The 27,905-nt window shown below is 39.4% G+C and overlaps 3 protein-coding genes across 6 annotated transcripts; 2 read left to right on the top strand and 1 right to left on the bottom strand.

Moving 5' to 3' along the window:
• The first annotated feature begins 144 nt into the window (after positions 1-144).
• Positions 145-4,218, top strand: LOC122875816 (zinc finger protein 177-like). The gene is made up of 2 exons (XM_044195363.1): positions 145-438; positions 1,812-4,218. Exons 1-2 carry the CDS (start codon positions 267-269, stop codon positions 2,756-2,758), a joined length of 1,119 nt encoding a protein of 372 aa, XP_044051298.1. The 5' UTR covers positions 145-266; the 3' UTR covers positions 2,759-4,218.
• Positions 4,219-5,962: 1,744 nt separating this feature from the next.
• On the top strand, positions 5,963-26,566 carry LOC122875796 (zinc finger protein 501-like). 4 transcript variants are annotated; one of them, XM_044195320.1, is made up of 3 exons: positions 5,963-6,097; positions 6,642-6,850; positions 23,452-26,566. In XM_044195320.1, the coding sequence occupies exons 2-3, from the start codon at positions 6,830-6,832 to the stop codon at positions 24,934-24,936; spliced, it is 1,506 nt and encodes a 501-aa protein (XP_044051255.1). In that variant the 5' UTR covers positions 5,963-6,097; positions 6,642-6,829; the 3' UTR covers positions 24,937-26,566. The 4 variants fall into 4 exon arrangements, with proteins under 4 accessions (XP_044051255.1, XP_044051253.1, XP_044051254.1 ...); XM_044195318.1 differs by lacking the exon at positions 5,963-6,097 and adding an exon at positions 6,191-6,522; XM_044195319.1 differs by lacking the exons at positions 5,963-6,097; positions 23,452-26,566 and adding an exon at positions 6,206-6,522 and having other exon boundaries at positions 6,642-9,360.
• Positions 13,493-18,629, bottom strand: LOC122875810 (zinc finger and SCAN domain-containing protein 2-like). The gene is made up of 2 exons (XM_044195355.1): positions 18,327-18,629; positions 13,493-15,825 (listed from the first exon to the last, which is right to left on the bottom strand). Exons 1-2 carry the CDS (start codon positions 18,496-18,498, stop codon positions 14,777-14,779), a joined length of 1,221 nt encoding a protein of 406 aa, XP_044051290.1. The 5' UTR covers positions 18,499-18,629; the 3' UTR covers positions 13,493-14,776.
• Positions 26,567-27,905: the final 1,339 nt, after the last annotated feature.

Consider the following 27,905-nt stretch of genomic DNA (forward strand, 5'->3'; position numbering starts at 1 on the left):
AAAAGTAGTAGAGCAGAGTATCAAAGCGAGGTGGATGTACATCCTTCCTACTGATACTCAACACACAAGTTGGAATAAAATGCCCTCAGTTGAAAGCGGAACATAAAGCTCCCGCACTTCCACTGTCGGAACTTAACAGTGTGACATCCAGCGGAAGTAAACAACACAAGCGCTAGTAGCGTTAGCTGCATGTATATGTTGAATTAGCTGGAAGACGATATTGTAGTCGTTGCGCAGATAATTATTTAATTTGTAATTAAGCAACAATGTCTTCAGTCGAGTATTTGAGAGAGTTTGTCAACGAGCGACTAACTGCTGCTGCTGAAGAAATATTCGGAGTTTTTAAAAAAACTATCTTCGAGTACGAGGAAGAGATCGATCGTCAGCGCAGACTGCTGGATATCTTTTGGAAACCCGAAATAAAGTTACACAGGATAGGTGTGTAAAATTTAATAATATTTTAATAACAGAGGAATCGATTTATATATAATCCAATTTGTTTAAGTGAATAACGTTACTTGTTACTTTTTTTCTCATTTTTATTTTATTTTTATTTATTTATTTAAAGAAAGGGGGGAACAATGCATATTAATGAACATTTACACAAATGTAAATATGCCAGATTATAGCCTAAGGCTAATTTCCATCTGCAGACCCCCTGGCAGGTTAACAGAAAGATAAGAACATACAGTACACTTCAGTTGGACAGAGACAGGAAAACAAGGTTTTATCGTGTTAGTACAACTACAAACATTCAACAGAAAACAAGTCGAAGGGTCACAGACAACAGTTAAGACACATATCTGTATTGCACAAGCCCTTCTACTGCAGTGTCCTATTGCACACACCCTTACATTGCACTGATCCTTATTGCACACACCCTCATATTGCACTGATCCCTATTGCACTGATCCCTATTGCACTGATCCCTATTGCACTGATCCCTATTGCACTGATCCCTATTGCACACACCCTTATATTGCACTGATCCCTATTGCACACACTCTTGCATTGCACCGATTCCTATTGCACATGAGGTATTTATTTAAATCCTTTGTGGATGTAACACAGTCCAGAGGCGCAATGTAGTTGCATCTACATTTAACCTCTTAATTGAGGTTTCTTTTTTTTTCTTCTTTTTTTATTGACAGACAGATGTACAGACTATAATAGTGCAGTGACCAACAATCTAGTAGTTCCATAATTCCAGAAGTGAAATAAAAATGTGTAAATGTATAGGTGTGTGTGTGTGTGTGTGTATATATATATATATATATATATGCCCATTTATTACCATTGTCATCACCATTACCATCACTCACCCACCATCACTATGGTGGGTGAGTGATGGTACCGCATCTTTTCGGTACCTATGTTCTCCTATTCTTTTTTTTTTATTTTTTATTGTATGTTATGTGTAGTGTCTAAGGTGCATTAAAAGAAGGGGGACATTGTGCAGGTGTGCCAACCTGGGACAGAGCTGCTGTCCCAGTGAACCACTTCTCGCCTGTCCCCCGTGCCTGAGTGTTTGTGAGGTTTTTCAATGTATGGGGGGGGGGGTTGGAAATAATCCAATGGTTTAAATATAGTGGTATTGACAACCAGGTTAGTTATTCCAAAATAATAATAATAATAAAAATAATAATAATAATAATGATGATGATGCTGTTGATAATAAATAAAACAATAATGACAATAATAGCAATCATAACATTAACATAACGTTACTTGTTACTAATTTGCTCGCATATCTGTATTTTTTCTTCACCATCGAAGTAGTATGATGCTCCTTTTGTTCTCTGTCCCTCCAGAGCTCCCACAGCAACATGTCTGTACGGAGGAGGAGGTTCTGGCTGACCAGCAGCTCTGTATTCAGGAGAGGAACTCCAGTCTGGACCAAGAGGACCCAGAGCCTCCACAGATTAAAGAGGAACAGGAGGAACTCTGCACCAGTCAGGAGGGAGAGCAGCTTGTACTGAAGCAGGAGACTGATGCCTTTATGTTGACTCCTACTGATGAGGAAAGTGACCACAGTGAACCAGAACCAAACAGGGACCAGCAGCTCGTCTCTCACAACTCTCATGCAGCTGAGCGCCAAGATCAGAAAGGAGGCAAGCATGGAGACTCAGGATCAACTAAAGTTGCAGAGCCAAAACAAATGAATCAACATCACAAAAGTGAAAGTCATAGTAACAATGTATACAACTCTACCATGTCAGAGATTCCCAGTAATACTCTCACGGGTAAAAAATCTTTAATTTGTGACACTTGTGGGAAAGATTTTAAGTACAAGTCAAGATTGCAGACACACCTGAGAAGCCACACAGGTGAGAAGCCATATTCTTGCAAAACATGTGGGGTGGCTTTCAAACATAGTAGTCATTTGATAGTCCACATGAGAACAGCTCACAGTGGTGAGAGACCATATTTTTGCAACACCTGTGGGAAACAATTTCCTATCAGGTCAAGCTTGAAAGACCACATAAGAATCCACACAGGTGAGAAGCCGTACCTATGCAACACCTGTGGGAAAAGATTTTGTCAAACATCAGCATTGAACACTCATACAAGAATCCACACAGGTGAAAAGCCATATTCATGCAAAACATGTGGGAAAGATTTCAGATTTAGTAGTACATTGACAGGCCACATGAGAACCCACACAGGTGAGAAGCCGTACCTTTGCAAGACCTGCGGGAAAAGATTTTTTTATGCGTCTCATTTGACAAGGCATATAAAACTGCATACAGACAAGTAGCCTTGTATTTGCAAAATATGTGGGAGACGATTCAGTTCTAGGGGTTTGTGGTCAATACACAAAATAACTCAAAGTGAGAAGCCACATAACTGCAGCACTTGTGGCAAAAGTTTTACTCAAATCACATACTTGAAAAAACACCTGAAGATCAATATACACAGGAGAAACCATCGAGCTGAAACTCCTGTGGAGACGTGTTCACCTACTGAATGTAATACACTTTTGCAATAGCTCCATCTCTGTAACTGAATGTAAAATGTTCTCCATAAGATGGGATGTCACTTTCTTAGTGTAAGGTTCACCTTCATATGACTGTATTAGTTAAATTTAAGTTAGCAACAGTATTTCTTTGAAATAATTGTAATCTCCCAAATGGAGGCTGCTAAAGTAATTGTGTGATCTTGATGGCTGTATTATTTTTACTTTAAAGGCTATGTATACATATATATAAGATACAGTGGAGTAATGGTGTCCTGAGCAGAGAATGACGTCACACTTTCTGTGTGTGTTATAATCCGATCTTGTCTGTTCTTTGTTTTGGTAGCCGATCAGGCTGCGTGTGCATGTGAAACTGTTGGCTTTGAGGAGAGCGATATAATGGCTGTTTGTTTTCTCATCTAATGCCGTGAATTAAGGATTTATTTTGACCAAATAAGAGTTGGTGATTGTTGAAACAGTGGAAAGACTAACAACAACATTTTTTGTGGGTTTTATTTTGTTTCTGTCCAGTTTGAATGAAGGGTGTTTTACGATAATCTGCGAGGTAAAATTACTGTTTTTCTCAGTGGAGTCTGGTGGGCCGTAGCGCCCAATTATTTTGGTCTGAGATGCTGGTGCTCTAGTGTGACATTTAGTGGCAATGAATATTACATATAGAACCATTAGAGTTCAACAAGGACTTTAAATCTATCTACCTCAAGTTGTTTCATAGCTCTATATGAAGCCTCCTACACATCTTTGCAAGAAGTCAGATTTTACATTTGAGAATGGCTGACATCACTGTTTTATATTTCCATGTAAGAAGTCCTATTAAATGTGAAGTGCCTTCTTTTTTGCTATGTTTATACACTACCTCACTTATGTGTCTGACTGATAGGTGGTTTTTGTATGATGACATATGATAACCATATTTAATATGCTTTTGTATCCTTAGAATAATTTCACATCAACTTTTATATATTTTATTATCTTTTATAAGTTACCATGTCTCTATTTTTCACTTAAGTATGTATGGATGGACCCAAAGATTTCCCTGGTTAGCTGGAGGAAAGCTAGAAGAAGAACATTGGGTATCACTGTGACCATGTTTTTCACTCCGGACAAAGAATGTAGTACCCGCATAAATTACTTGACTCCATACTATACACCTCTGTGTGCCTTATCTCAGGGCAGATTCTGGGTGGTACTCTGGTTCAACTCAGTCTGAACATGAGAGAAAATAAACCAGCTTTAACTAAGAATCGACTTGTGGCCTGATTGATTTCAACTTCATTGGATCCAAGATGAAAGAATCTCCCTTTCACTGACCAACAGACTAAAAGCAGATTGTTTTCTTATTAATGATTTAAAAGATTAATTGATTAGCAAAACAGTTGTAGGTTAATGCCTACGTATCAACTAGAAACACAGATGCAAAACACAGAAAAGTCCTCACAAAATCAAGTCACACTAATAATGGATATAACTCTACCATGTTTAAGGTTCACTATAATATGTGCACAAGTAAAAAGTGTTTAATATGTGACACATGAGGAAGCTTTTAAGTATAAGTCAAAATTGTAGAGACGCCAGAGAATCCACACAGGTGAGAAGCAGGAAAGGTTTCACTTCAGTAAAAAGATGTATAACCTCACAGTTGTGCAATATGTGCGTACATTACAGTATGTTTGAGCAACAGCATTTCTCAGAACAATCGCAGTCTTCTATATCTCGGGAACCTCTGTTACTAATACTAACTTTTATTGATATTTATTCATACTTCTATTACTACTGTGCAATATCCACCGTCTCATTATAATCTTAATAGGCTACACTTAACAGTTCATGCACTATTTCTTAATACTTGTATTATTACATTGTATTATACTGTACATACTTATCTTCAACTGGTAAATCCACTTTGTACTTTACACTTATTTTAATTTTATACTTATACCCACTTTGTACTTAATTTATCTGACCTGTATTATAGTGTATTATATTTTTTGCTTAGTACTTCTATTCCTGTGTGCACTGACGTGATGATGAGCTGCTGTAACAAAAGAGTTTCCCCTCAGGGATCAATAAAGTATTTCTGATTCTGATATTGGTGTTATGTGACTGATTGTCATGTGGATAAGAGCATTTGCCAAATGTCATAAAAGGTCATTTTTCAATATAGCAGTGTGTTGTGGTCTTTTATCAGTAGTTCTCCACCACCTTTTACCCCCAACAGCTACAGTTACAATATGTACTTTGCAGGTTAAGATTTTAATAAAACTTATATTGAGCTCGTAAAATAAGACACATTGTTAAACTATCCAACAGGATGTAAAATAGGCAAAAAGTAGAGGAAAGTTAAGGGAAACTTCACTTACAGTGCTGAGTGACATACCCTCCACTTTTTTCACCTCTTATTGTTGTGAAAGCCTGTTAGACATTGTGGGAGCATCTTTGATAAAGCCTTAATGCTGTCTGAAACCCACTTTTGAATTTGTGAAACCTTTATTCTATTGTGAAAATGAAAAAAAGGAGCTATTTCAATGCTTTTTTCATGCCTAGACCACATTGGACCAGGTTCAGATCGAAAACCACTATACCTAGACTTGTCAAATCTGGACTATATAATGCCTGAAAAGGCTAAACATTCTTACAAACACAATTTCAGATTTGTGAAACCTTTATTCTATTTGTGAAAATGCAAAACAAGGGGTCAATTTCCTTGTTTTTTTTATATCTAGACCAAATTGGACCAGGTCCAACGTGCTTCACAGAGAGAGAAATAAAATACCACAGTGAATGATAAAATACATAAATGGCAAAAATAAGATAAAAAGTAATAACAACTTTACTTGAATATACTTATTTCTATTTTATGCTACTTTATATTTCTACTCCACAACATTTTGGAAGCCAATATTGAATTTTTCACTCCACTACATTTATTTGAGCAAACTTGCCTCTTGCACACATGTCCCAGCTGGAACTGCCGCCTCTCGAGGCATTAGTGGTATTGCAACACAGGACAGGCCAGGGCTAGCAGGTTAGCATGTTAATGTCAGGAGATATCTCTGCAACACAATATATACAAGTATTTGACATGAAGTCATAACCGTTTCTTCTCCATATGCTGTTGATAAGGTTGGTTCATTTTTTTAATGGTTAAACTAAAATTATGGCCAAATCTTACAAACAAGTTTGAATAAAATACCATCATTTGAAAGCGGAACATAAAGCTCCCGCACTTCCACTGTCGGAACTTAACAGTGTGACATCCAGCGGAAGTAAACAACACAACCGCTAGTAGTGTTAGCTGCATGTATGTAGTGAATTAGCTGGAAGACGATATTGTAGTCGCAGCGCAGATAATTATTTCATTTGCAATTAAGCAACAATGTCTTCAGTTGAGTGTTTGAGAGAGTTTGTCAACGAGCGACTAACTGCTGCTGCTGAAGAAATATTCGGAGTTTTTAAAAAAACTATCGTCGAGTACGAGGAAGAGATCGATCGTCAGCGCAGACTGCTGGATATCTTTTGGAAACCTGAAATAAAGTTACACAGGATAGGTGTGTAACACCTCATTATTTTAATAACACAAAACAGAGGAATCCAATTTATAATCCAAATTGTTTAAATATTTACTGTAACTAATTTGCTCTCATGTCTGCAAATTGTGTCCCTCCAGAGCTCCCACAGCAACATGTCTGTACGGAGGAGGAGGTTCTGGCTGATCAGCAGCTCTGTATTCAGGAGAGGAACTCCAGTCTGGACCAAGAGGACCCAGAGCCTCCACAGATTAAAGAGGAACAGGAGGAACTCTGCACCAGTCAGGAGGGAGAGCAGCTTGTACTGAAGCAGGAGACTGATGCCTTTATGTTGACTCCTACTGATGAGGAAAGTGACCACAGTCAGTCTATGTTTTTGGATCCTGACAAAAATCAGAGTGCAGCAGAGACAGAGCTTCCAGCTAGCCTGTGTATCACTTGGCTAAAAAACAAATCTGATCGTGAAAATTCTGAAGTATCAGAACCAAACAGGGACCAGCAGCTCGTCTCTCACAACTCTCATGTAGCTGAGAGCCAAGATCAGAAAGGAGGCAAGCATGGAGACTCAGGATCAACTAGAGATGCAGAACCAGAACTAAAGAAAAGACTTCGCAAAAGCAATCATCAGAAAGGAGGCAAGCATGGAGACATTAACAATGTATACAACTCTACCATGTCAAAGATTCACCATAATCCTCACACAGTTAAAAAGTCTTTAAAATGTGACACATGTGGAAAAGCTTTTAAGTATAAGTCATCTTTGCAGATACACCTGAGAACCCACACAGGTGAGAACCCATATTTTTGCAACACCTGTGAGAAAAGATTCAAAGAGACATCAGCATTGAAAACTCATATGAGAATCCACACAGGTGACAAGCCATATTCTTGCAAAACTTGTGGGAAAGGTTTCAGATTTAATAGTGGCTTGTTGGTCCACATAAGAACCCACACTGGTGAGAAGCCGTACCTTTGCAAGACCTGCGGGAAAAGATTCCGTCAGATATCAGATTTATCACGTCATATAAGAATCCACACAGGTGAGAAACCTTATTCATGCAAAACATGTGGGAAAGATTTCAGAGTTAGCAGTGGCTTGACACTTCACATGAAAAGAGCTCACACAGGTGAGAAGCCGTACCTTTGCAAGACCTGTGGAAAAAAATTCAGTGAAATGTCAAAATTTAAAAGACACAAAAGAATCCACACAGGTGAGAAGCCATGCCTTTGTACGACCTGCGAGAAAAGATTCTTTGACATTTCAGCATTGAAAATCCACATGAGAACCCATACAGGTGAGACGCCATATACTTGCAAAACATGTGGGAGAGCTTTCAGACATAGTTGTCACTTGACAGTCCACATGAGAACTCACACTGGTGAGAAGCCGTATGTATGCAAGAGCTGCGGGAACAGATACATTCACATGTCAAATTTGAAAAAGCACACAAGAATCCACACAGGTGAAAAGCCATATACTTGCAAAACATGTGGGAAGCATTTCAGATGTAGTAGTGCCTTGAAAGTCCACATGAGAACCCACACAGGTGAGAAGCCGTACCTTTGCAAGACCTGCGGGAAAAGATATGTTGATGCGTCTTCTTTGTCAAAGCACAGAAGATCGCATACAGGGAAGTAGTCTATTTGAAAAATATGTTTGAGACAATTCAGTTCTAGTGGTTTGTGGTCAAAACACACAAGAACTCACAGAAGTGAGGAGCCACATAACTGCAACACTTGTGAGAAAAGTTTTTGCTCATATCACATACTTGTAAAAACACCTGAGGATCAATATACACAGGAGAAACCATCGAGCTGAAGCTCCTGTGGAGACGTGTTCACCTGCTGAATAAAATACACTTTTGCAACAGCTACATCTCTGTAACTGAATGTAAAGTGTTTTCCATAAGATGAGATGTCACTTTCTTAGTGTAAAGTTTGCGTTGATATGACTGTATTAGTTAAATTTCTGTTAGCAACAGTATTTCTTTGAAATAATCGTAATCTCCCTAATGGAGGAAAACTGTTAGTTTCACAGTGAGTGCGCAGTAGTGGCTGTTAAAGTAATGGTGTGATCTCGATGGCTGTTTGTTTTGCCAAATGTCTATTTATGAAACATCTCGGAATTATTTTAGTTTGAAGTTCAACAAGGACTCAAAATGTTTGTACCTCAAGTTGTTTCATAGCTTTATATGAAGCCTCCTACACATCTTTGCAAGAAGTCAGATTTTACATTTAAGAAGGACTGACATCACTATTTTATATTACTATGTAAGGAGTCTTATTAAATGTGAATGTGCCTTCTTTTTGCTATTTTTATACACTACCTCTTTTATGTGTCTGACTGATGGTGGTGATGTGGTTTGTGTATGGTGACGTAAGATAACCATATTTACTATGCTTTTGTATTCTTATAATTCCAGATTTTATATCTTTTATTTATATTTATTATTTATAGTTTGTGTAACTTTGGTACCATGTCTGTGTTTTACACCTAATTAAGTATGGATGGATGACCTGAAGGTTCCCCTGGTTAGCTGGAGCAAAGCTAGAAGAAGACCATTTGGTATCACTTACACCATATTTTTCACTGCGGACAATGAATGTAGTGACTGTATCAACTACAAATACAGATCCAAAACACAGACAAGTCCTCACAAAATCAATAGTCACACTAACAATGTATATAACTACCATGTTAAAGATTCACTGCAATACTCACAAAGGTAAAAAGTCTTTAAAATGTGACACATGGGAAACCTTTTAAGTATCTTTTATATCTCGGGAATCTTTGTCTCACAGTGAGTGCACTACAGTGGCTGTTTTGCCAAATGTCATAAATGTTAATTTTTCAAAAGACCAGCGCCTTGTGGATTTTGTCAGTAGTTCTAGTGTGCACTCCCTTCAAAAGACTGTCAGGAAACAAGACTAAAAACTGAAAATAGCATCACTTTGTAATGAAACAACTGTTAACATGTAAGCAGTATTCTTCACCACCTTTTACCCCAAAATGTATATATGACAGCTATAGTTACAATAGTTACTTTGCAGGTTAAGATTTAAAAAACTTATAATGAGCTTATAAAATAAGAATATGTTGTCCTCCAAAAAAGAAAGAGTTGTCAGAAAAATTTTGGAGGTGGCAGAATTAAAGCCGGTGATGGAGGAATGGTGTCAGTACAGTTCCTTGAGGCAGGGGCGGTTCTAGGGTCAGTGGAGATCCAGGGTTTAGCCCTGAAGTCTTTGAATCAGAATCAGAATCAGAAATACTTTATTGATCTCCGAAGGGAAACTCTTTGTTACAGCAGCTCGTCTTTATGTCAGTGCACACAGGAGAAAGTACTAGCAAAAAATATAATACAATACACTATAATACAGGTCAGAAAATTAAGTACTAGGTGGGTATAAGTATAAAATAATGAGTGAAGTACAAAGTGGGTTTACCGGTTGATAATGATAATACAGTATAATAATACAATGTAATAATATAAGTAATAAGTAGTAGTGCATTTACTGTCAAGTTAAATTTAGCCTATTAAGATTATTATGAGACGGTGGATATTGCACAGCAGTAATAGAGGTATGAATAAATATCAATAAATAGGAAAAACTAGAATATTGCACCAGAGTATTAACACAGGATATTGCACAATTATTTCAAGTATTGCAGAGATGTAATGATCAATGTCCAGTTTAATGACTTAGGGTCATGCAGACTAACACATAGAGGGAGGAGTTAAAGAGTTTGATGGCCACAGGCAGGAATGACTTCCTGTGGCGCTCTGTGGTGCTTTTTGGGGGGATGAGTCTTCCGCTGAAGGTGCTCCTTTGTTTGACCAGCACGTCATGGAGCGGGTGGGAAGATGATGGCGTCCTCAACTCCCAGCCGGGGCTGGTAGGCGAACTGAAAGGGGTCTAGGAGGGGTCTGACCATGGGCTGCAGCTGTTCCAGCACTAGTCTCTCCAGGGTCTTCATTATGTGGGAGGTCAGTGCCACCGGTCTGTAGTCCTTGGAGCCACTGGGACGCGGCGTCTTCGGCACAGGAATGAGGCAAGATGTCTTCCACATAACAGGGACCCTTTGGAGATTCAGTCTCAGGGTGAAGACATGTTAAAGGACCCCACATACCTGGGGGGCACAGGCTTTTAGCACCCCGGGGCTAACTCCATCGCGGCCTGCAGCCTTGTTTGAGTGGAGTTTCATCAGCTGTCCTCTCACCTGGTCAGCAGTCAGGCACACAGCAGAGGTTACAGTCGGGGGAAGGGGGGGAGTCATTAGTAGTGTGAATAAGTCTGGGATCACATGTCAGTCGATAAATGTTGCAATATAAATAAGCGTTTAGTAAATAAACGCTTATTATCATGATTCATCTTATTATTTCAAACACACACTCCTTGGGCACTTTTTTTTTTTTTTTTTTTACAATTTAATGCAATCCAAAACAACAGATCTACCACAAATTCTACATTTAGTAAGGCTGTGTGTGTGCCTCTGTCAACTAAACAGTGTGATTTAGGCTCTAGAAAAAAAGCCTGATGTTCAGACTTTGTCTTTGTGTGCAGAGAAAGCTTATTAAACATATATAATTATATTTGTTCTTCTTTCTGGCTTCCTTATTTGGCATACAACAGCGTGAGAGCTCCATGTGCAGTGAGAAAGTGGACCTGTGGAGTTTTGGTTAGGGTATGTTCATGAATTGTCACATATACTCTATTAATAATCTGTTAAACATCTACAGACAATGCGAAACAGTTGAAATGTTACAAATACTAGATCTGTAGATAATAGATCTGTAGGCAGACTATTACCTAATACATTTTTTTAGCAATATTTGTATTACTTTTAAAAAGGAAATGGTATCTTTTAGACCAACAAAATTTAGATGCTCAGTAAACTTTGAAGTTCAGTGGACACTCTTAAGTATGGAGGACTGGAACTGCCAAAATAAATAAATGACTCGATAAAAAAATTAATATGCCATTAAATGCACCAAATTGCTATTTCTGTTTTAATTTGGTTCTGTATTTATTTGCATTTGTATTAATTCCCATATGTATTTAATTTCCCATTTAATTTTCCATTTATTAATTTGTTTATTTATTTATTAATTCATTTATTTATTAGTGTATAATTTTTCCTTTGCATTTTCCTCCCATTTATTTCCCCAAATTTATTTATTTCTGTCTTTTCTTTTTACATTTCTCTATGCATTTCTATTTCATTATGCAAATGAGGGGGGCTGTGTGTCATGGGGTTAACTTTTCACCTATTGGTTGATCGACATCAGAGTGTACAGATCGACTATACATGCCTTGCTGCTGCAAAGGTGGCTTCTGGCCACTGAGCTGAGGGACAGTCGCTCCCAACTGTCATACTGAGGAGATTTATAGCTGGCTCTGACCAGGACTCTGATCTGGATCATATTTTATGGAGAAAATATTTTCTGGCTTTCCCTTTGATGTCTTCCAGCTGCTCTGTCTCTGGGTTATTCTTATGTTTTATTTTGAGTTTTTGTGAGCAATTCCCCCTCAAAAGGGGGAATTGTGATAGAAAAAGGTAATTTAGACTCTGGAAATGTGTTTACTTTGTCTGGAATGGGTTTGATTGTGTAAGGAGGTCATGAAAATGTCAAGATGTCACCAGGATGTTATGATTTATGACCTATGGGGAACCGAAAACTGCTAACTTCCTCCCCTTGGGGTAGACAATTGTCTGCTTTAGTGAGATAAGGAAATATATTAATATTATTATTGAGTTTTTGGGGTGTAGGGTGACAGCTCCTTCTGGCAGTGAGAGTATAAAAATGTATGACTTTCTGTCATGTGTTGCTCAATGCTGTGGAGACCTGGATCTCTGTATGCATGTAGCCTGTTTGCAAACGCTTGAATAAAATACAGGAAAGACAATTATGTTGTTGTTCGTGTTTATTGCAGAAATTCCACCAGTCAGTGCCATTTGTCATGCAGAGCTCCCTGGTGCTCTCGGGCATTCTCACCGTTCTAACATTTGTAGTATTAGAAACGCAGGCGGGTCCTTCCTGTGTGAGTCCTTGATCCAGACACTGTCCTGACCATGGGATATTAGCCCTTAAAAGGGTCAGTGCTGGGTCGGTGCCGTGCAGTACCCGTGAAAACAGGTCGTAAATTAATAAAGTGGTTTACATTCATCACCAGTTGGCACTCAACATTCCATTGGTTATCCTCCGTGAGTCCCGCAGGCCTGTTTTATGACCCAAAGGTCTTGTGAACAGGAAGGTTAGGAAAAGTTCATTCAGTTCTGTGAAAGCTGTAGAATTGGGGTCACCACTGCTACACTGATGTGTAGAAATACAGACCTTACATACATAGCTGAGCTGCTATAAGTAACTCTGTGTCCATGGGTCAGCTAAAAACCCACCTCTATTATAGGATAAAATTTTTAGGTTTGCCCAAACTGAAAAATGGTTTTGCATCTTTGTCATCTTTTAATTACATTTCTTTGATCATATTTGTTCATAGGTGTAACAAGTGCAAATAAAGTCTGAATATCTTGTTGTAACATGTTATGAATGTAAGTTTACGTCCCATTAGGAACCCTCTACCATTTTTTACCACCTCTAATCAACACTTTTATTTTAACTATTTGAATCTGTTTTAATCCAAATTAATTCTTAGTCAGATCAAAATATTATTAAAATCTTTTCAATTTTTGTTTCATCACATATATACAAACAGCTAATCCAAGATGAGGGGTTATGTGATAAAAGGTGGGTTTCACTTTATTCAAACTGTGAAAATTAGGGTAAGAAATGCATTGTAAGTAAAAATAGTGTTGTTTGGAGTTAAAGTGCAGTGGTCACTCTGCTCATTAGCAAATTTTAATAGCTTCGCACCTATAGTGATGTGCGTACAACTTCACTCTTTCACCTGCCACAGGAAGCTTTCATTTTATCACATGCAGTGGATTTTTAAAAAAATATAGACATTTACCAACAAACATATTCATACAGAACGTTTCTTAACTGTATTGAATCAGGAAGTCACATTGAGAGCAAGATTTCATTTAGCAATAGGACTGGTGTGTCACATGTGTTGTCTTGGTCTGTGCTGCCACTCCTACACTGACAGTGTCAGTGGTACAACAATTGTTGGTGTTTATTTAGCTGGTAGCTAAGCTCACAACATGTTTTACAAAAGTAAAAGTAACGTCCTAGCGTTTAATAAAATAAAACGTTAAAAAGTTAGCTATGTTACTTAAGAGTTACTGTTCCAATATCTAAGATTTGCTTCATTGTTAGAATAAATACATGAGGTCGAGAGCATAGCACAACACAACACCATGTAGCACACCATCTACAATTTGTTTGTCACCTCTAAAGCCCCCCCAAACAATAAGTGTATCAAGTTGAACCAATAACAAAATACATACAAGTATGAAATCAAAGGACACACTGCAGACAAAAAGGAAAAGAGACCAGTTGGCAGGATGACAACAGAAGTGACCCAACACCACTAGAGAGAGGGTTTCTCAGCTTCAACATCGGAGTTCACAATCATCTTATAGAACAGAGGTAGCGTATAAAAATTGTAAAACTCAATATTCATTTAACAGGTAGAACATTTGTAGGAACTATGAACTCACTTTGCAACAACATTTCAAAGATTTGGGAGATTACAAAAGAAATACTGTTGCTGTCAGAAATATGAGTAATACAGTAATATGAAGGACGAAAACAAGGATAATTCAACAAAAATTGATGCCATTCTTGACAATGTATTACTTCATTACACTAAGATATTGTGACCTTATCAATGCGAAATTGTATACATTCAGTTAGAGAGACGTAGCTACAGTATTGTAAAGGCGTATTTCATTCAGCAGGTGAACACGTCTCCACAGGAGTTTCAGCTCGATGGTTTCTCCTGTGTATATTGATCCTCAGGTGTTTTTTCAAGTATGTGATTTGAGTAAAACTTTTCCAAGTGCAAGTGCTGCAGTTATGTGGCTCCTCACTTCTGTGAGCCACTAGAACTGAATCGTCTCTCACATACTTTGCAAATACAAGGTTACCTGCGGTCAGGTGATCTTATATGCCTTGGCAAAACCAGACGCTCCAGAGAATGTTTTCCCACAGGTGTTGCAGTGATATGGCTTGGCACCAGTGTGGGCTCTTCTCATGTGGACTGTCAAGTCACCACGTCTGAAACATGTTTTGCAAGTATACAGCTTTTCATCTGTAGGAATTCTTATGAGCCTTTTCAAGTCTGGCATCCGACAGAATCTTTTCCTACAAGTTTAGCAAGAATACGGCTTCTCATCTCTGTGTGCCTTTCTCATGTGAACTTTAACATGACTGCTAGATCTGAAATCTTTCCCACATATTTTGCATGAATATGGCTTCTCACCTGTGTGGATTCTCATGTGGACTTTCAAGTCACTCCCAAATCGGAACTCTTTCCCACATGTTTTGCAAGAATGTGGCTTCTCACCTGTGTGGATTCTCATATGCCTTTTGAATACTGACATGACACTGAATCCTTCCCCGCACGTCTTGCAAAGGTACGGCTTCTCACCTGTGTGGATTCTCATGTGAACTCTCAACTCACTCCCAAATCGGAAATCTTTCCCACATGTTTTGCAAGAATACGGCTTCTCGCCTGTGTGGATTCTTATATGAGTGTTCAATTCTGATCGGCGACTGAATCTTTCCCCACAGGTGTTGCAAGAATACGGCTTCTCACCTGTGTGTGTTCTTATATGAGTGTTCAATTCTGATCGGCGACTGAATCTTTTCCCACATGTTTTGCAAGAATATGGCTTCTCACCTGTGTGACTTCTCAGGTGTCTCTGCAATGTTGACTTAAAATTAAAATCTTTTCCACATGTGTCACATTTGAAAGACCATTTACCTGTGTGAGTATTACAGTGAATCTCTGAGTCAGGGTTATATACATTGTTACTTTGACTTCTGCTTTTGTGCTGTCTCTTCTGTGGTTCTGGTTCTGGTTCTGCATCTCTAGTTGATCCTGAGTCTTCATGCTTGCCTCCTTTCTGATCTTGGCTCTCAGCTACATGAGAGTTGTGAGAGAGGAGCTGCTGGTCCCTGTTTGGTTCTGGTTCACTGTGGTCACTTTCCTCATCAGTAGGAGTAAACATAAAGGCATCAGTCTCCTGCTTCAGTACAAGCTGCTCTCCCTCCTGACTGGTGCAGAGTTCCTCCTGTTCCTCTTTAATCTGTGGAGGCTCTGGGTCCTCTTGGTCCAGACTGGAGTTCCTCTCCTGAATACAGAGCTGCTGGTCAGCCACAACCTCTTCCTCCTTACAGACATGTTGCTGTGGGAGCTCTGGAGGGACAGAGAACAAAAGGAATAGGATACTACTGTGATGGTAAAGAAAAAAAAACACATACATGCAACAGAGCTGCCAAGTTTCACGCATAGACTGTGAGACTCACGCAATTGACACTTTTCACATGTTCTCACGCCACGTCCATTTTCTCACGCAGCGAAAAACAAATTTATAGGCTAATTGATAACGCAACAGCGAATTATTCAGACCATCAGGGGGAAAGCAAGAAATATCCACATATCTATTATATTGTAATTTATTCACATGCATGCTGCTCAGAGTAATTTCAGTCAGCGGCTCTTCTAGCAGCTGTACAGCATCTCTTCTCTCGCGCCGTGTCCACACAGGCAGAAATGAGAGTGAGTTACTATGGTACAGGGACGCTCTGTCTGTCATTCTGAAACTTTGTCAAGATTCCCAATAATAGGTTTTTAGGTTTATGCCTATGCAAAATCATGAGTGTAATTTTACCTCAATGCTGAAATCTACTAGCTAATATAACATTATTTTACATTTTTGGTTAATATTATGCAGGGTTGCCAACACGCTCGTTCTCAAATCTATCTCTCATATCTCACGCCAAATAAGAAGGAAGCCTCATAGCCACTCCTTCATGAAAAAATATATTATATGTCAAATAGGCTTTCTCTGCACACAGGACAAAGTCTGAACATCAGATTTTTACAGAACCCTTCTCTTCTATTTCTAGGCTGGCTTTCTAGTTTAATAAAATCTAGTTTGTTTGTTTTCTGAACAAAATTCTTCAAAGTCTTTGAACAATGTGTTTTTCCTCATTCATTTACTTTTCATACAGTGTTTGTAGATGTACCTACTTGCCAACCCTCCAGATTCTCCAGAGAGTCCCATTTTTCAATTTTCTGGGGGAAGATCCCCAGATACCCTGGTTAGGTTTCTCTCCTGATTTTGGCTATGATGTCTGGAGGTTGGCAAGTATGCTGACCATTATTATTGACCTAGTTTTTCTATACATGCTTTAAAATTGTGAATTTGGCTGCTGAACTTTTTAAACAAAATTCCCAGGGGTTGAGGAGTGATGACCCCGACCCCTGCGGTGGGTAACGTCACAGAAAACCTACTCATAAGATGCACCGAGACCGAATCTCACTCCAAGCTAGCAGAGACCAGGAAGGAAGGCGGAAATGGAGTCAGAGGAGGAATCAGAGCGCGAAATTAGAAACAAGGATTCGAGAGGATTTGAAAAGAAAAAGAAAAGGAAGAAGAGTAACTCAAGTGAATCTGGTCAGAAAGAGGAAAAGTATCTTGTTGGGATGATAGCTGTGACACAAACAGACGGCATTTTCAAGAATCCACATGAGGTCGGAAGGTTTGTAGGAGGAAAGCTCAGAGATGTCAGATCGGTCAGGATAACAAGAAGTGGGATGGTTATCATTGAATGTGTGTCAAAGCGTCAGAGAGATAAAGCCCTGAAGATTCGTGCATTTGGAGGTTATAGCAGTGTGGACTGCTTCCCACTCGGAGCAGAAGTAAAGAAGAAGGGAGTAGTAGTCGGTGGAGGACGAGTCATTTCGGGATGTTGAAGGTGTGTGTGAGGCAAGAAGGCAGAAATGGGGAGAAGGAGGACAGTAACTCAGTGTGTTTGACTTTTGAGGGGGAATTACCAGAAAGAGTGTACCTAGATTATGTGTGCTACAGGGTGAGGCCATATGAAAGAGCTCCTCTCAGATGTTTCTGCTGTCAGGAATATGGACATGTTGCGGCAGTATGTAGAGGAGGCAGAAGATGTGGGAAGGACAATTGTAATGTGGAGAAGTGTAAAGTGGAGAAAGAGAAAGCAAAGTGCCTGCACTGCGAGGGAAACCACTATACGGGATCAGCACAATGTCCAAAAAGAATTAAGGAAATGAAAATGAATAAGATCAGAGCGGAAAAGGGATTGTCATATGCGGAAGCTGTTAAGAGTATGGAGAGGAACGGTGAAAGGGTGGTAGTTCAAAAGGAAAAGGAGAAGAAAGGAAATGGAGATGAGCAAAACATCAGTATGGACAAGAAGCGATTTCTGGCATTTATTGCCATGGTTATAAACTGTGCGGCTGAAATGAAGGGGAAGTCAGAAAGGATTAAGATGGTGCTGGATGCGGCAAGAAGATTCTTGAATGTTGAGGACATATCTGGAGAGGATCTGGATGTTACACTGAGGGAAGGAGTTGCACCAACTCAGACAATGGGGTCTGGGTTATAGAAGTGACTATGGCATGGGATCACGTTGGGTGGACACTGGTAAAAGTTTAAACTGTGAAGCTGTTAAAATTCAGTAGGTGGCGGTAATGCGCAATTAGGGACGTCAACCGCCAAAAAACACAACAGAAGAAGAAGAAGAAAAATCTCACTCCAAACTAAATTGCAAACTTGGCAGCCATGCAAGCAAATTAGTACTAGTATATATTTAAACACTTTGGATTAAAAATACAAAAAAACCCTCTGATTTGTGTTATTAAAATAAATAAGTTTTACACACCTATCCTGTGTAACTTTATTTCGGGTTTCCAAAAGATATCCAGCAGTCTGCGCTGACGATCGATCTCTTCTTCGTACCCGACGATAGTTTTTTTAAAAACTCCGAGTATTTCTTCTGCAGCAGCAATTAGTCGCTCGTTGACAAAGTCTCTCAAACACTCAACTGAAGACATTGTTGCTTAATTACAAATTAAATAAATATCTACGCTGTGACTACAATATCGTCTTCCAGCTAATTCACTACATGCAGCTAACGCTACTGGCGTTTGTTTTGTTTACTTCCGCTGGATGTCACACTGTTAAGTTCCGACAGTGGAAGTGCGGGAGCTTTATGTTCCGCTTTCTACTGATGACATTTTATTCAAACGTCTGTGTTTATTAGGCCTATCATTAGGAAGGATATACATCTGCCTCGCTTTGGTACTCTTTTCTACTACTTTTCTAACTGACAGACATATTTATTTGTTACTTATATATTCAGGTATTCAGATTATTTAAGTAGAGAGTGTAAATCACGATGCATTCAAATTGTTAGTTAAGTAAAATTACAAAAGTATTATTAGCAAAATGTATGTATGTGTAAGTATGAAAGTTAAATGAATCATTATGCAGATATATTTGATTTTAATTAGTGATGCCATAACGTGTAACATTTGTATGTAGCAGCTGCATATATGAAAAATGTGCTCTCAACTGTGAAAGTGAATCTTTACTTTGCATTGTAACATATGCAAACTTGATGAGTTAATGCAGGTACTGTGTAACCGCCAATGAGATCCGCTGAGATTGACATGTGATATGTGATGGGTATATGTCAATAAAGATTTTCCCTTGCGCAAGATTTATACAACATTTCATCGGGACTGGAGCCCCATACATGAATTACAGCAGGCCCTGAGCGTACACCTCTTAATCCTCCCCACTAGCTATTGGTTGTCACTGTGTGGCCTGTTTTCTCTAGGCTATTTGTTATGTCCTAATTGAGAGCAACATCACTGGCAGTTTGTTTGTCTTCAAACTGGACTTTAGAAATCCTTGTTCTGGGGTGAGGTGTACGGTCATCGCTATGCTGAATCACACACACACTGAAAGACATGATTAGATTATTCACATTATTTAAGTAGAAATACCACAGTCTAATTCATGGTTCATTCAAAAGGTTAGTTAAGTAAAAGAAGGGAAGAATTATTATCAAAATATATTTAAAGTAAGAAACTTTGCATTAATCATTATGTAGAATAGCCCCTGTCATTGCCATATATGTAGTTATAATTATTTGGTTTTAATTACTGATGCCATAACGTGTAACATCTGTATGCTAGTTGAGGTGGAGCTCAGTTTTACATTTTCACATCCCTTTTTATATTTTAATAATACATCTTATTTTATAAGCTCATTTTGAAAGGGTATATTAACAATATACAGTGGATGTTGGTTTGGGCTTAGGGGAGTCAGCAGATCCTGGAGCCCCCTAACAGTTTCACTGTTCAAGTTTAATCATAGACCCCATATTTATCTGCAAAGAAAGAATATACACAAAAGTGACAGTTAAGTGTTTTTACTGACAGACATGGTTATCAGGCAATTTGTATAAATTTGCACGCAGTCATTTTTCTGTAATAATGTTTTTGCTTTCTTTTCAGAGTCAGGAGAAATGACTAATGATCTGGTATTGCATTGCACCCTCATTTCTACTTTGCGCATTCTTTTTTCCATTTTATTTCTACTTACTGTGAAGGAAATTTTGGGAACTGTCAACTTGATGAAGAAGGAAACAGCACTACAAAGTGATAACACCGTGTAGTACCAAAACCAAATCTGAAGTTTCTCATCCTGGTCCACAATATTTGTCCTTTGCTGGCCTGTCTGCCCAGCTGTCATCATGTCCAGGCAGTGGAGACACAGAGGAGACAGCAGAAAGAACTATTGCTAGAGACACAGAGGTCAGTCCATTTCTAGGTTTTCAAGTGACATGTCAACGTGACATGTGTGACCTGTACCTCACCTGACACTAAGGAAAATTCCTTCACACTTACTATGTATCTCTATTTAGCCCACATACAATAGGTGGACTCTGATCCTAATGTTATGGTTTTGGGGTTTAGTTTAGTCATTTCTTGTTTAATTTTGATAGAATCTTTCCTCATGTGTCTTGTGTAACTTAACTTCTTCTTTTTGTTTGTTTTCCCGCCTGTTTTCTGTGTCACCTGTGTGTCATTAGTTAATTAGAATCTTGTGTATTTAGTCTATGTGTCTTCCCTTCTGCCAGTTGTTATTTCGTCAGCATCTGTTCCTCAGTCCTGCGGTTTTTCTTGTGTCTCTGTGGTCCTTCCCCGTTTTTACCCCTTAGTTCTTGGATTATTGGTGGATTGTTCTTCGTTGGACTTCTTTTGTGGAATTATTCTTTGTTGGAATTTTACCTGAGGGGTGTGAATGAATTTTCCTCGTGTAGAGATGTGGAAAACAGGTGAAAGGCGGGACACTACAGCAGTCACGTAGGGGTTGCTTGCTACCCTAGAAATGAAGTTGACCTCTATGTACCTTACCCATTGTTCACTTCACTGTCTCTTATGTCTGGGAGGAAGGACAGCTGTGCAGGCAGATGAGGCTGTTACCTAGGCAACCCCAAGGCCACTGATAGTAGCTCTTGTCTCAACAAAGAAGGAGATACTGACTTATTTTCCTGCAGACCACATTCAACTTGAGTTCCAATGTGACTGTAGGTTAGATTTACAGTTCATCGTCCAATAGGAAGAGCAAACATATTTAGGCTAAAGATTCATAACCTGGCCACTGTCCAGGGTGTACCCTGCCTAAGGCCCAAAGTCACTGGGATAGGCTCCAGTCACCCGCGACCCCTAACGGGACCAAGCGGTAGAATATGGATGGATGGATGGATTCATAACCTTGTAGGGAGAACACATATATGGAGACTCTATAGGGCAAGCAAGAGATAAATATTGTAGCTCAGGAAGAGACTTTCAGACTTGGTTTTGGCACTGCACTGGGTTTCACCTTGAACTGCTGATATCATTGTCTCCTTGGCTGAGGCTCTTTAAACATTGCTGTGTAAGACATCCTGATTCACCTGAAACCTTATTCATCATCTGACCTGACTAGCTCACCATTTCCTTCACAAGGGGTACAAGGGGTGTACTACAAAGCAAGTTCAACATAAGCTTTCTTTGTGCGAGCTCAACAAACCCTAGAGCCCCAGTCAGAGATAACGGGTATCATGACAGTGGTTATCAACTTAATTTGTTAACCCAGGTTTGAGGCTCTGTGTTTGAGTGTCATTTGACTCTTCTTCCGCACAAAATGGACCAGCCCTTTCCTAATTCGCAACAGTTAATACGTTTTGAGGGAAACATAATCGCTGCCTGTATTATATCGATTGCGTACTGCCTACTTTTATTTAAATTTTATTTGACAGGGAAGATGCGATTTAACATAGTTTCAGTACATAGCATGACACTGATGTGCTGCATAGAAAGTTTTTATAGCTATTTCTAATTTAATAGAAATGCAATAAAGTACAAATACGGAAACAATAAAATACACATACCACAATACACTAAAACACATACAAATGAGCTAAAAATGGTTACAACTCTGGTTCCTTTTAGCCAGCACTTAACCTTTGTAGGATTTAATATCTGGGATTAATTTAATTTCAGTTGGTAATGTGTTCAAGAGTTGACAGCCCTTTATGGAGAAAGCTGATTGTCCAAATATAGATCTAAGATGTGATATTTTACAGTTGCCATCACCATACTTCCAGTTACTGTTACTGACCAAACATAAAAACATCATCCTGTAGTTGCTGAGCCTTCCTCATTCTTTTAGTGTGTGGATGATGTGCTGTGTTAGTGTGTGTCTTAATATTACAGATGTTCTGCATCACCAACTGAATGCATGAAGGTTCCCATGACAACGCGATGCATACAGTTTGCGACAGGCCGACTGTAACTGCACGGTTTCGTTCAGTGGCATTACTAACGTACGGCTCAACGAGTAGATGACGAGCAATTACATTTATACATAATCCAAATTGTTTAAATATATATGGTACTAAATTTGCTGGCATGTCTGCGTTTTTATCTTTACCATCAGTATCATCCAGTTCATTTTGTTCTCTGTCCCTCCAGAGGTTTCAAGGAAAGCATGTTGCAATTTAGTTATGCCCCCACTACTAGAATGCACTGAAGGTGGTGATGTCGGGGCACACCAAATACGGTCTGTTTAGAGTGCAGTTGTGTTGTACTCATTTAGGTGGTCTAATATAGTAGGCTGACTTATTTGCATTATTATTATAATATGACATTCTCCCACATACACAGGCTGTGATGTCATGTAGACAACATCTGGGAAATGGACAACTTTAATTTATATTAACCAATATCTAGTCGTAACAAATAATGCAGCTCATCACTATCATTTCTCACTGATTCTGTCGGAACTTAACAGTGTGACATCCAGCGGAAGTAAACAACACAAGCGCTAGTAGCGTTAGCTGCATGTATGTAGTGAATTAGCTGGAAGACGATATTGTAGTCGTAACGCAGCTAATTACTTAATTTGTAATTAAGCAACAATGTCTTCAGTTGAGTGTTTGAGAGAGTTTGTCAACGAGCGACTAATTGCTGCTGCTGAAGAAATATTCGGAGTTTTTAAAAAAACTATCGTCGAGTACGAGGAAGAGATCGATCGTCAGCGCAGACTGCTGGATATCTTTTGGAAACCTGAAATAAAGTTACACAGGATAGGTGTGTAAAACTTTATTATTTTAATAACACAACTGTGTATATATAATTAAAATTGTTTAAGTGAATACTGGTACTAAATTGCTCTCATGTCTGCATGTTTTTCTTCACCATCACAGTAGCATCATGCTCCTTTTGTTCTCTGTCCCTCCAGAGCTCCCACAGCAACATGTCAGTACGGAGGAGGAGGTTCTGGCTGACCAGCAGCTCTGTATTCAGGAGAGGAACTCCAGTCTGGACCAAGAGGACCCAGAGCCTCCACAGATTAAAGAGGAACAGGAGGAACTCTGCACCAGTCAGGAGGGAGAGCAGCTTGTACTGAAGCAGGAGGCTGATGCCTTTATGTTGACTCCTACTGATGAGGAAAGTGACCACAGTGAACCAGAACCAAACAGGGACCAGCAGCTCCTCTCTCACAACTCTCATGCAGCTGAGAGCCAAGATCAGAAAGGAGGCAGGCATGGAGACTCAAAAATAATTGAACCAGAACCACAGAACAGACCTCGGAAAGACAATAGTCACACGAAAAATGGATACAATTCTACCATGTTAAAGACTCACTGTAACACTTACACAGGTAAAAAGTCTATAGAATGTGACACATGTGGGAAAGCTTTTAAGAATAACTCAACATTGCAGATACACATGCGAATCCACACTGGTGAGAAGCCATATTCATGCAAAACATGTGGTAAAAATTTTAGAGTTAGTGAAAAATTGAAAGCCCACATGAGAGCCCACACAGGTGAGAAGCCATATTCTTGCGAAACCTGTGGGAAAGATTTCAGAGTTGGTGATCAATTGAAAGTCCACATGAGAACCCACACAGGTGAGAAGCCGTACCATTGCAAGACCTGTGGGAAAAGATTCCGTGCGTTATCAAGTTTAACAGTTCATATGAGAATCCACACAGGTGAAAAGCCATATTCATGCACAACATGTGGGAAAAATTTCAGAGTTAACAGTGTCTTGAAAGTCCACATGAGAACCCACACAGGTGAGAAGCCATATTCGTGCGAAACATGTGGGAAAGATTTCAGAGTTAGTGAACAATTGAAAGTCCACATGAGAGCCCACACAGGTGAGAAGCCATACCTTTGCAAGACCTGCGGGAAAATATTCAGTGACATGTCAAAATTGAAAAACCACATCAGAAGCCACTCAGTTGAGAAGCCGATTATTTGCAAAACATGTGGGAAAGTTTTCAAACTTAGCAGTTACTTGAAAGAACACATGAAAATGCACACTGGTGAGAAGCCATATTCTTGCGAAACATGTGGGAAAGATTTCAGACTTAGCAGTTACTTGAAAGAACACATGAAAACACACACGGGTGAGAAGCCGTTCCTTTGCAAGACCTGCGGGAAAAGATTCAGTGACAGTTCTGCATCAAAAAGGCATATGAGAATTCACACAGGTGAGAAGCCATATGCTTGCACAACATGTGGGAAAGCTTTCACACGTAGTAGTGCGTTGAAAGTCCATATGAGAATGCACACAGGTGAGAAGCCGTACCTTTGCAAGACCTGCGGGGAAAGATTCTGTGACATGCCAACATTGAAAAGGCATATGATAATGCACACAGGTGAGAAGCCGCACCTTTGCAAGACATGTGGAAGAAGATTCATTGACATTTCAGCATTGAAAAGGCATATGAGAATCCACACTGGTGAGAAGCCCTATACTTGCAAAACATGTGGGAGATCTTTTAGAGACATTAGTTACTTGAAAGTCCACATGAGAAGAGCCCACACTGGTGAGAAGCCGTACCTTTGCAAGTCCTGCGGGAAAAGATACGTTACTGCGTATCATTTGGCAAGGCATAGAATATCACATACAGGCACGTAGTCTTGATTTGCAAAATATGTGGGAGACGATTCAATTCTAGTGGTTCCTGGTCGTGACCGTAGACTGTGTATAAAGATGGACAACATGACAGCTCACCAAAAGCAAAGCCAAAAGATCGCAATTGCACCCTGGTGGCTGGCATAAACCCCGCCCCCTCCGTGTTAGCAGATGGGACATGAGCCAAACTAAAAAGTACATGTCAAATACATTTTCCCCAAAGATGGTTTCTGCCATTTTAGGTGGTACTTACCATGCAGGCATGTGTTTAAGTATTTACTTTTCTGATAAGTTTGGTTTTAATTAGTTATTTGATGCTATAAAAAGGGGGTTTCACATTATGATTGACAGCTGAGGCTGTCGATGCCACGATTCCAACCCCTATCACTACTGCGCAGACTATGTCTCCAAATGATGTCACCAGCACAAGATGGCTGTTCCCATATCTGGGACATTTTGGCTTAATTTTTGTACAGTGGGAGGAAGAGACGCCTCCATTGTTATATACAGTCTATGGACAAGGAAAAATGCTAGTTTCAAAGTGAGTGCGCAGTAGTGGCTCCTCAAGTATTTGATCGTTCTATATGAAGCCTACACATCTTTTGCAAGAAGTCAGATTTTACATTTGAGAATGACTGACATCACTTTTATATTACCATATAAGAAGTCCTATTAAATGTGAACGTGCCTTCTTGTTGCTATTTTTATACACTACCTCAGTTGTTAGAAAGCCTGACCACGCCCCCCGCAATTAAACTGCAACATTGTTCCTTGATGACTTTTCAAAGGGATAACAGACTCCTTTCCTTAATCATTATTGTCCGGTTTGTGCGTTCATGAGGATAATGTGAGTACTGTAGGCTACATACAGTGCCTGTTAAGTATCATCGTAGAATGGATATATGTTGTAGTTTAACTTTATAGTTTTAACGGTTTAGAATGTAGAGTTGCTACTCGCTCTAACATGCAAGTCTTTTTTCCTTTGTATAGTTTTACCACTGTTCACGCATAAATTGTATAATTTGGTTTAATCATCCATAACTTCTCTAATAAGTTATTACCTTGGTTAATTTCACTGCCTGTGATTTGCTCTGACTGTCTTCATGTTTAAGTTTGCTGTTATGGTATAGCCTAGGTTATTTGAAAGGGAATCTCAGTTTCTGTGTATGGACACAGCTTTTTCTTTGTCCTCAGAATTTTCAAAGAAGTCAGACGCAGGTCATTCCAATACAAATCTCCATCCGACTGGAATAACCTTTCGCTTTTTCTGAGATCTGTGACCTCTTTACGCTGCTTCAGGACATCTTTATTTACTTATCTTAAAACAATCTGTTTATGCTTTTAATTTGTGCATACAAGACAAACTACTTCAATTGCTCTTGTGCAGATGTAATTGCTTTATTATCCTGGTCATTGTATCCAGTTTTTCTTGTACAACAGCTGAGGGCTGGGCGTGTGGGTGGGAGAGGCTGAGCAAGCTGTCTGTTTTTGCCATATATGTTTGTTATGTAATGCTGTTTTATTTATTTTTTTGTATGTGCTTTATTTTTTATTTGTATCTATATGACCCCCTTGAAAATTAGATGCTACATCCCAAGGGGCTATCCTTTCAATAAATTCAAAATCAATATCACTTGATTGCCTCATGCTTGAATGCCTCCATGTCAGTTCTAGCAGCAAAGGCTAATACTGTGCATTGAAAGGTTATGGCTACCGTGTTTAGTCAAGTTAGTGATTATAGTAACCACTTTTGATTATCCAATCGATTAATATTTGTGATTATTATATCATAGCCTATCATTATTTTGTAGCTTATATTCATATTCCTAATTGTATCCTCTTTTTATTTCTTATAGACCACGAACACAAAATCAAACCCAAATACATAGCGTACACAAACAATGGGTAGCAATTGAGAAAATAGTCCCTTGTGAATGAAGATATTTCTTCTCTGGAGCCTGATTCTTTGACTGGAGTCAAGTCCATATTTGCCACCTCAACCAGTTAAGTTGTGGGAAGTCCTCGCCCTCCGTTTCATCAGTTATGTGTCAGAACTACACACATAAGATAACAGAAATACCTGCTGAAAGCGACAGAAGGAAAGAGGAGAGAGACGAGAAAGCACAAAACTACAGGAGAGAGAAGATGTCACGTTAGTAACATGCATTAATGGGTTAAAAATGCATACAGAGGGAGAGGAGGAGAGAAGAGCTCAGTGCATCATGGGAAGTCCCCCAGCAGTCTAGGCCTATAGCAGCATAACTAAGGGATGGTTCAGGACTCACCCAAGCCAGCCCTAACTATAAGCTTTATCCAAAGAGGAAAGTCTTAAGCCTACTCTTAAATGTGGAGATGGTGTCTGCCTCCCGAACCCAAACTGGGACCTGATTCCACAGGAGAGGAGCTTGATAAATGAAGGCTCTGGCTCCCATTCTACTTTTGGAGACTCTAGGAACCACAATTAACCCTGCATTCTGGGAGCGCAGTGTTCTAGTCGGATAATATGGTATTATGAGATCTTTAAGATACGATGGTGCCAGACCATTAAGAGCTTTATAGGTGAGGAGAAGGATTTTAAATTCTATTCTGGATTTTACAGGGAGCTAGTGCAGAGAAGCTAATATTGGAGAAATATGATCTCTTTTCCTAGTTCAAGCTGCAGCATTCTGGATCAACTGGAGAGTCTTAAGGGACTTATTCGGGCAGCCTGACCTATGAAGGGCCAAGGCACCAGTGACTCCGGTTTCCATCTAGGGGGTCAGTGTGGACATTGTAGAGGAGTACAAGTACCTGGGAGTACACATGGACAATAAACTGGACTGGGCTAAGAACACTCAAGCCGTTTACAGGAAGGGCCAGAGCCGCCTCTATTTTCTGAGGAGGCTGAGGTCCTTCATCATCTGCCGGACAATGCTGAGGATGTTCTATGAGTCTGTGGTGGCCAGTGCTATCCTGTATGCTGTTGCATGCTG

This window comes from Siniperca chuatsi, linkage group LG5 (genome assembly GCF_020085105.1).
Source record: "Siniperca chuatsi isolate FFG_IHB_CAS linkage group LG5, ASM2008510v1, whole genome shotgun sequence".
Classification (NCBI taxonomy): domain Eukaryota; kingdom Metazoa; phylum Chordata; class Actinopteri; order Centrarchiformes; family Sinipercidae; genus Siniperca; species Siniperca chuatsi.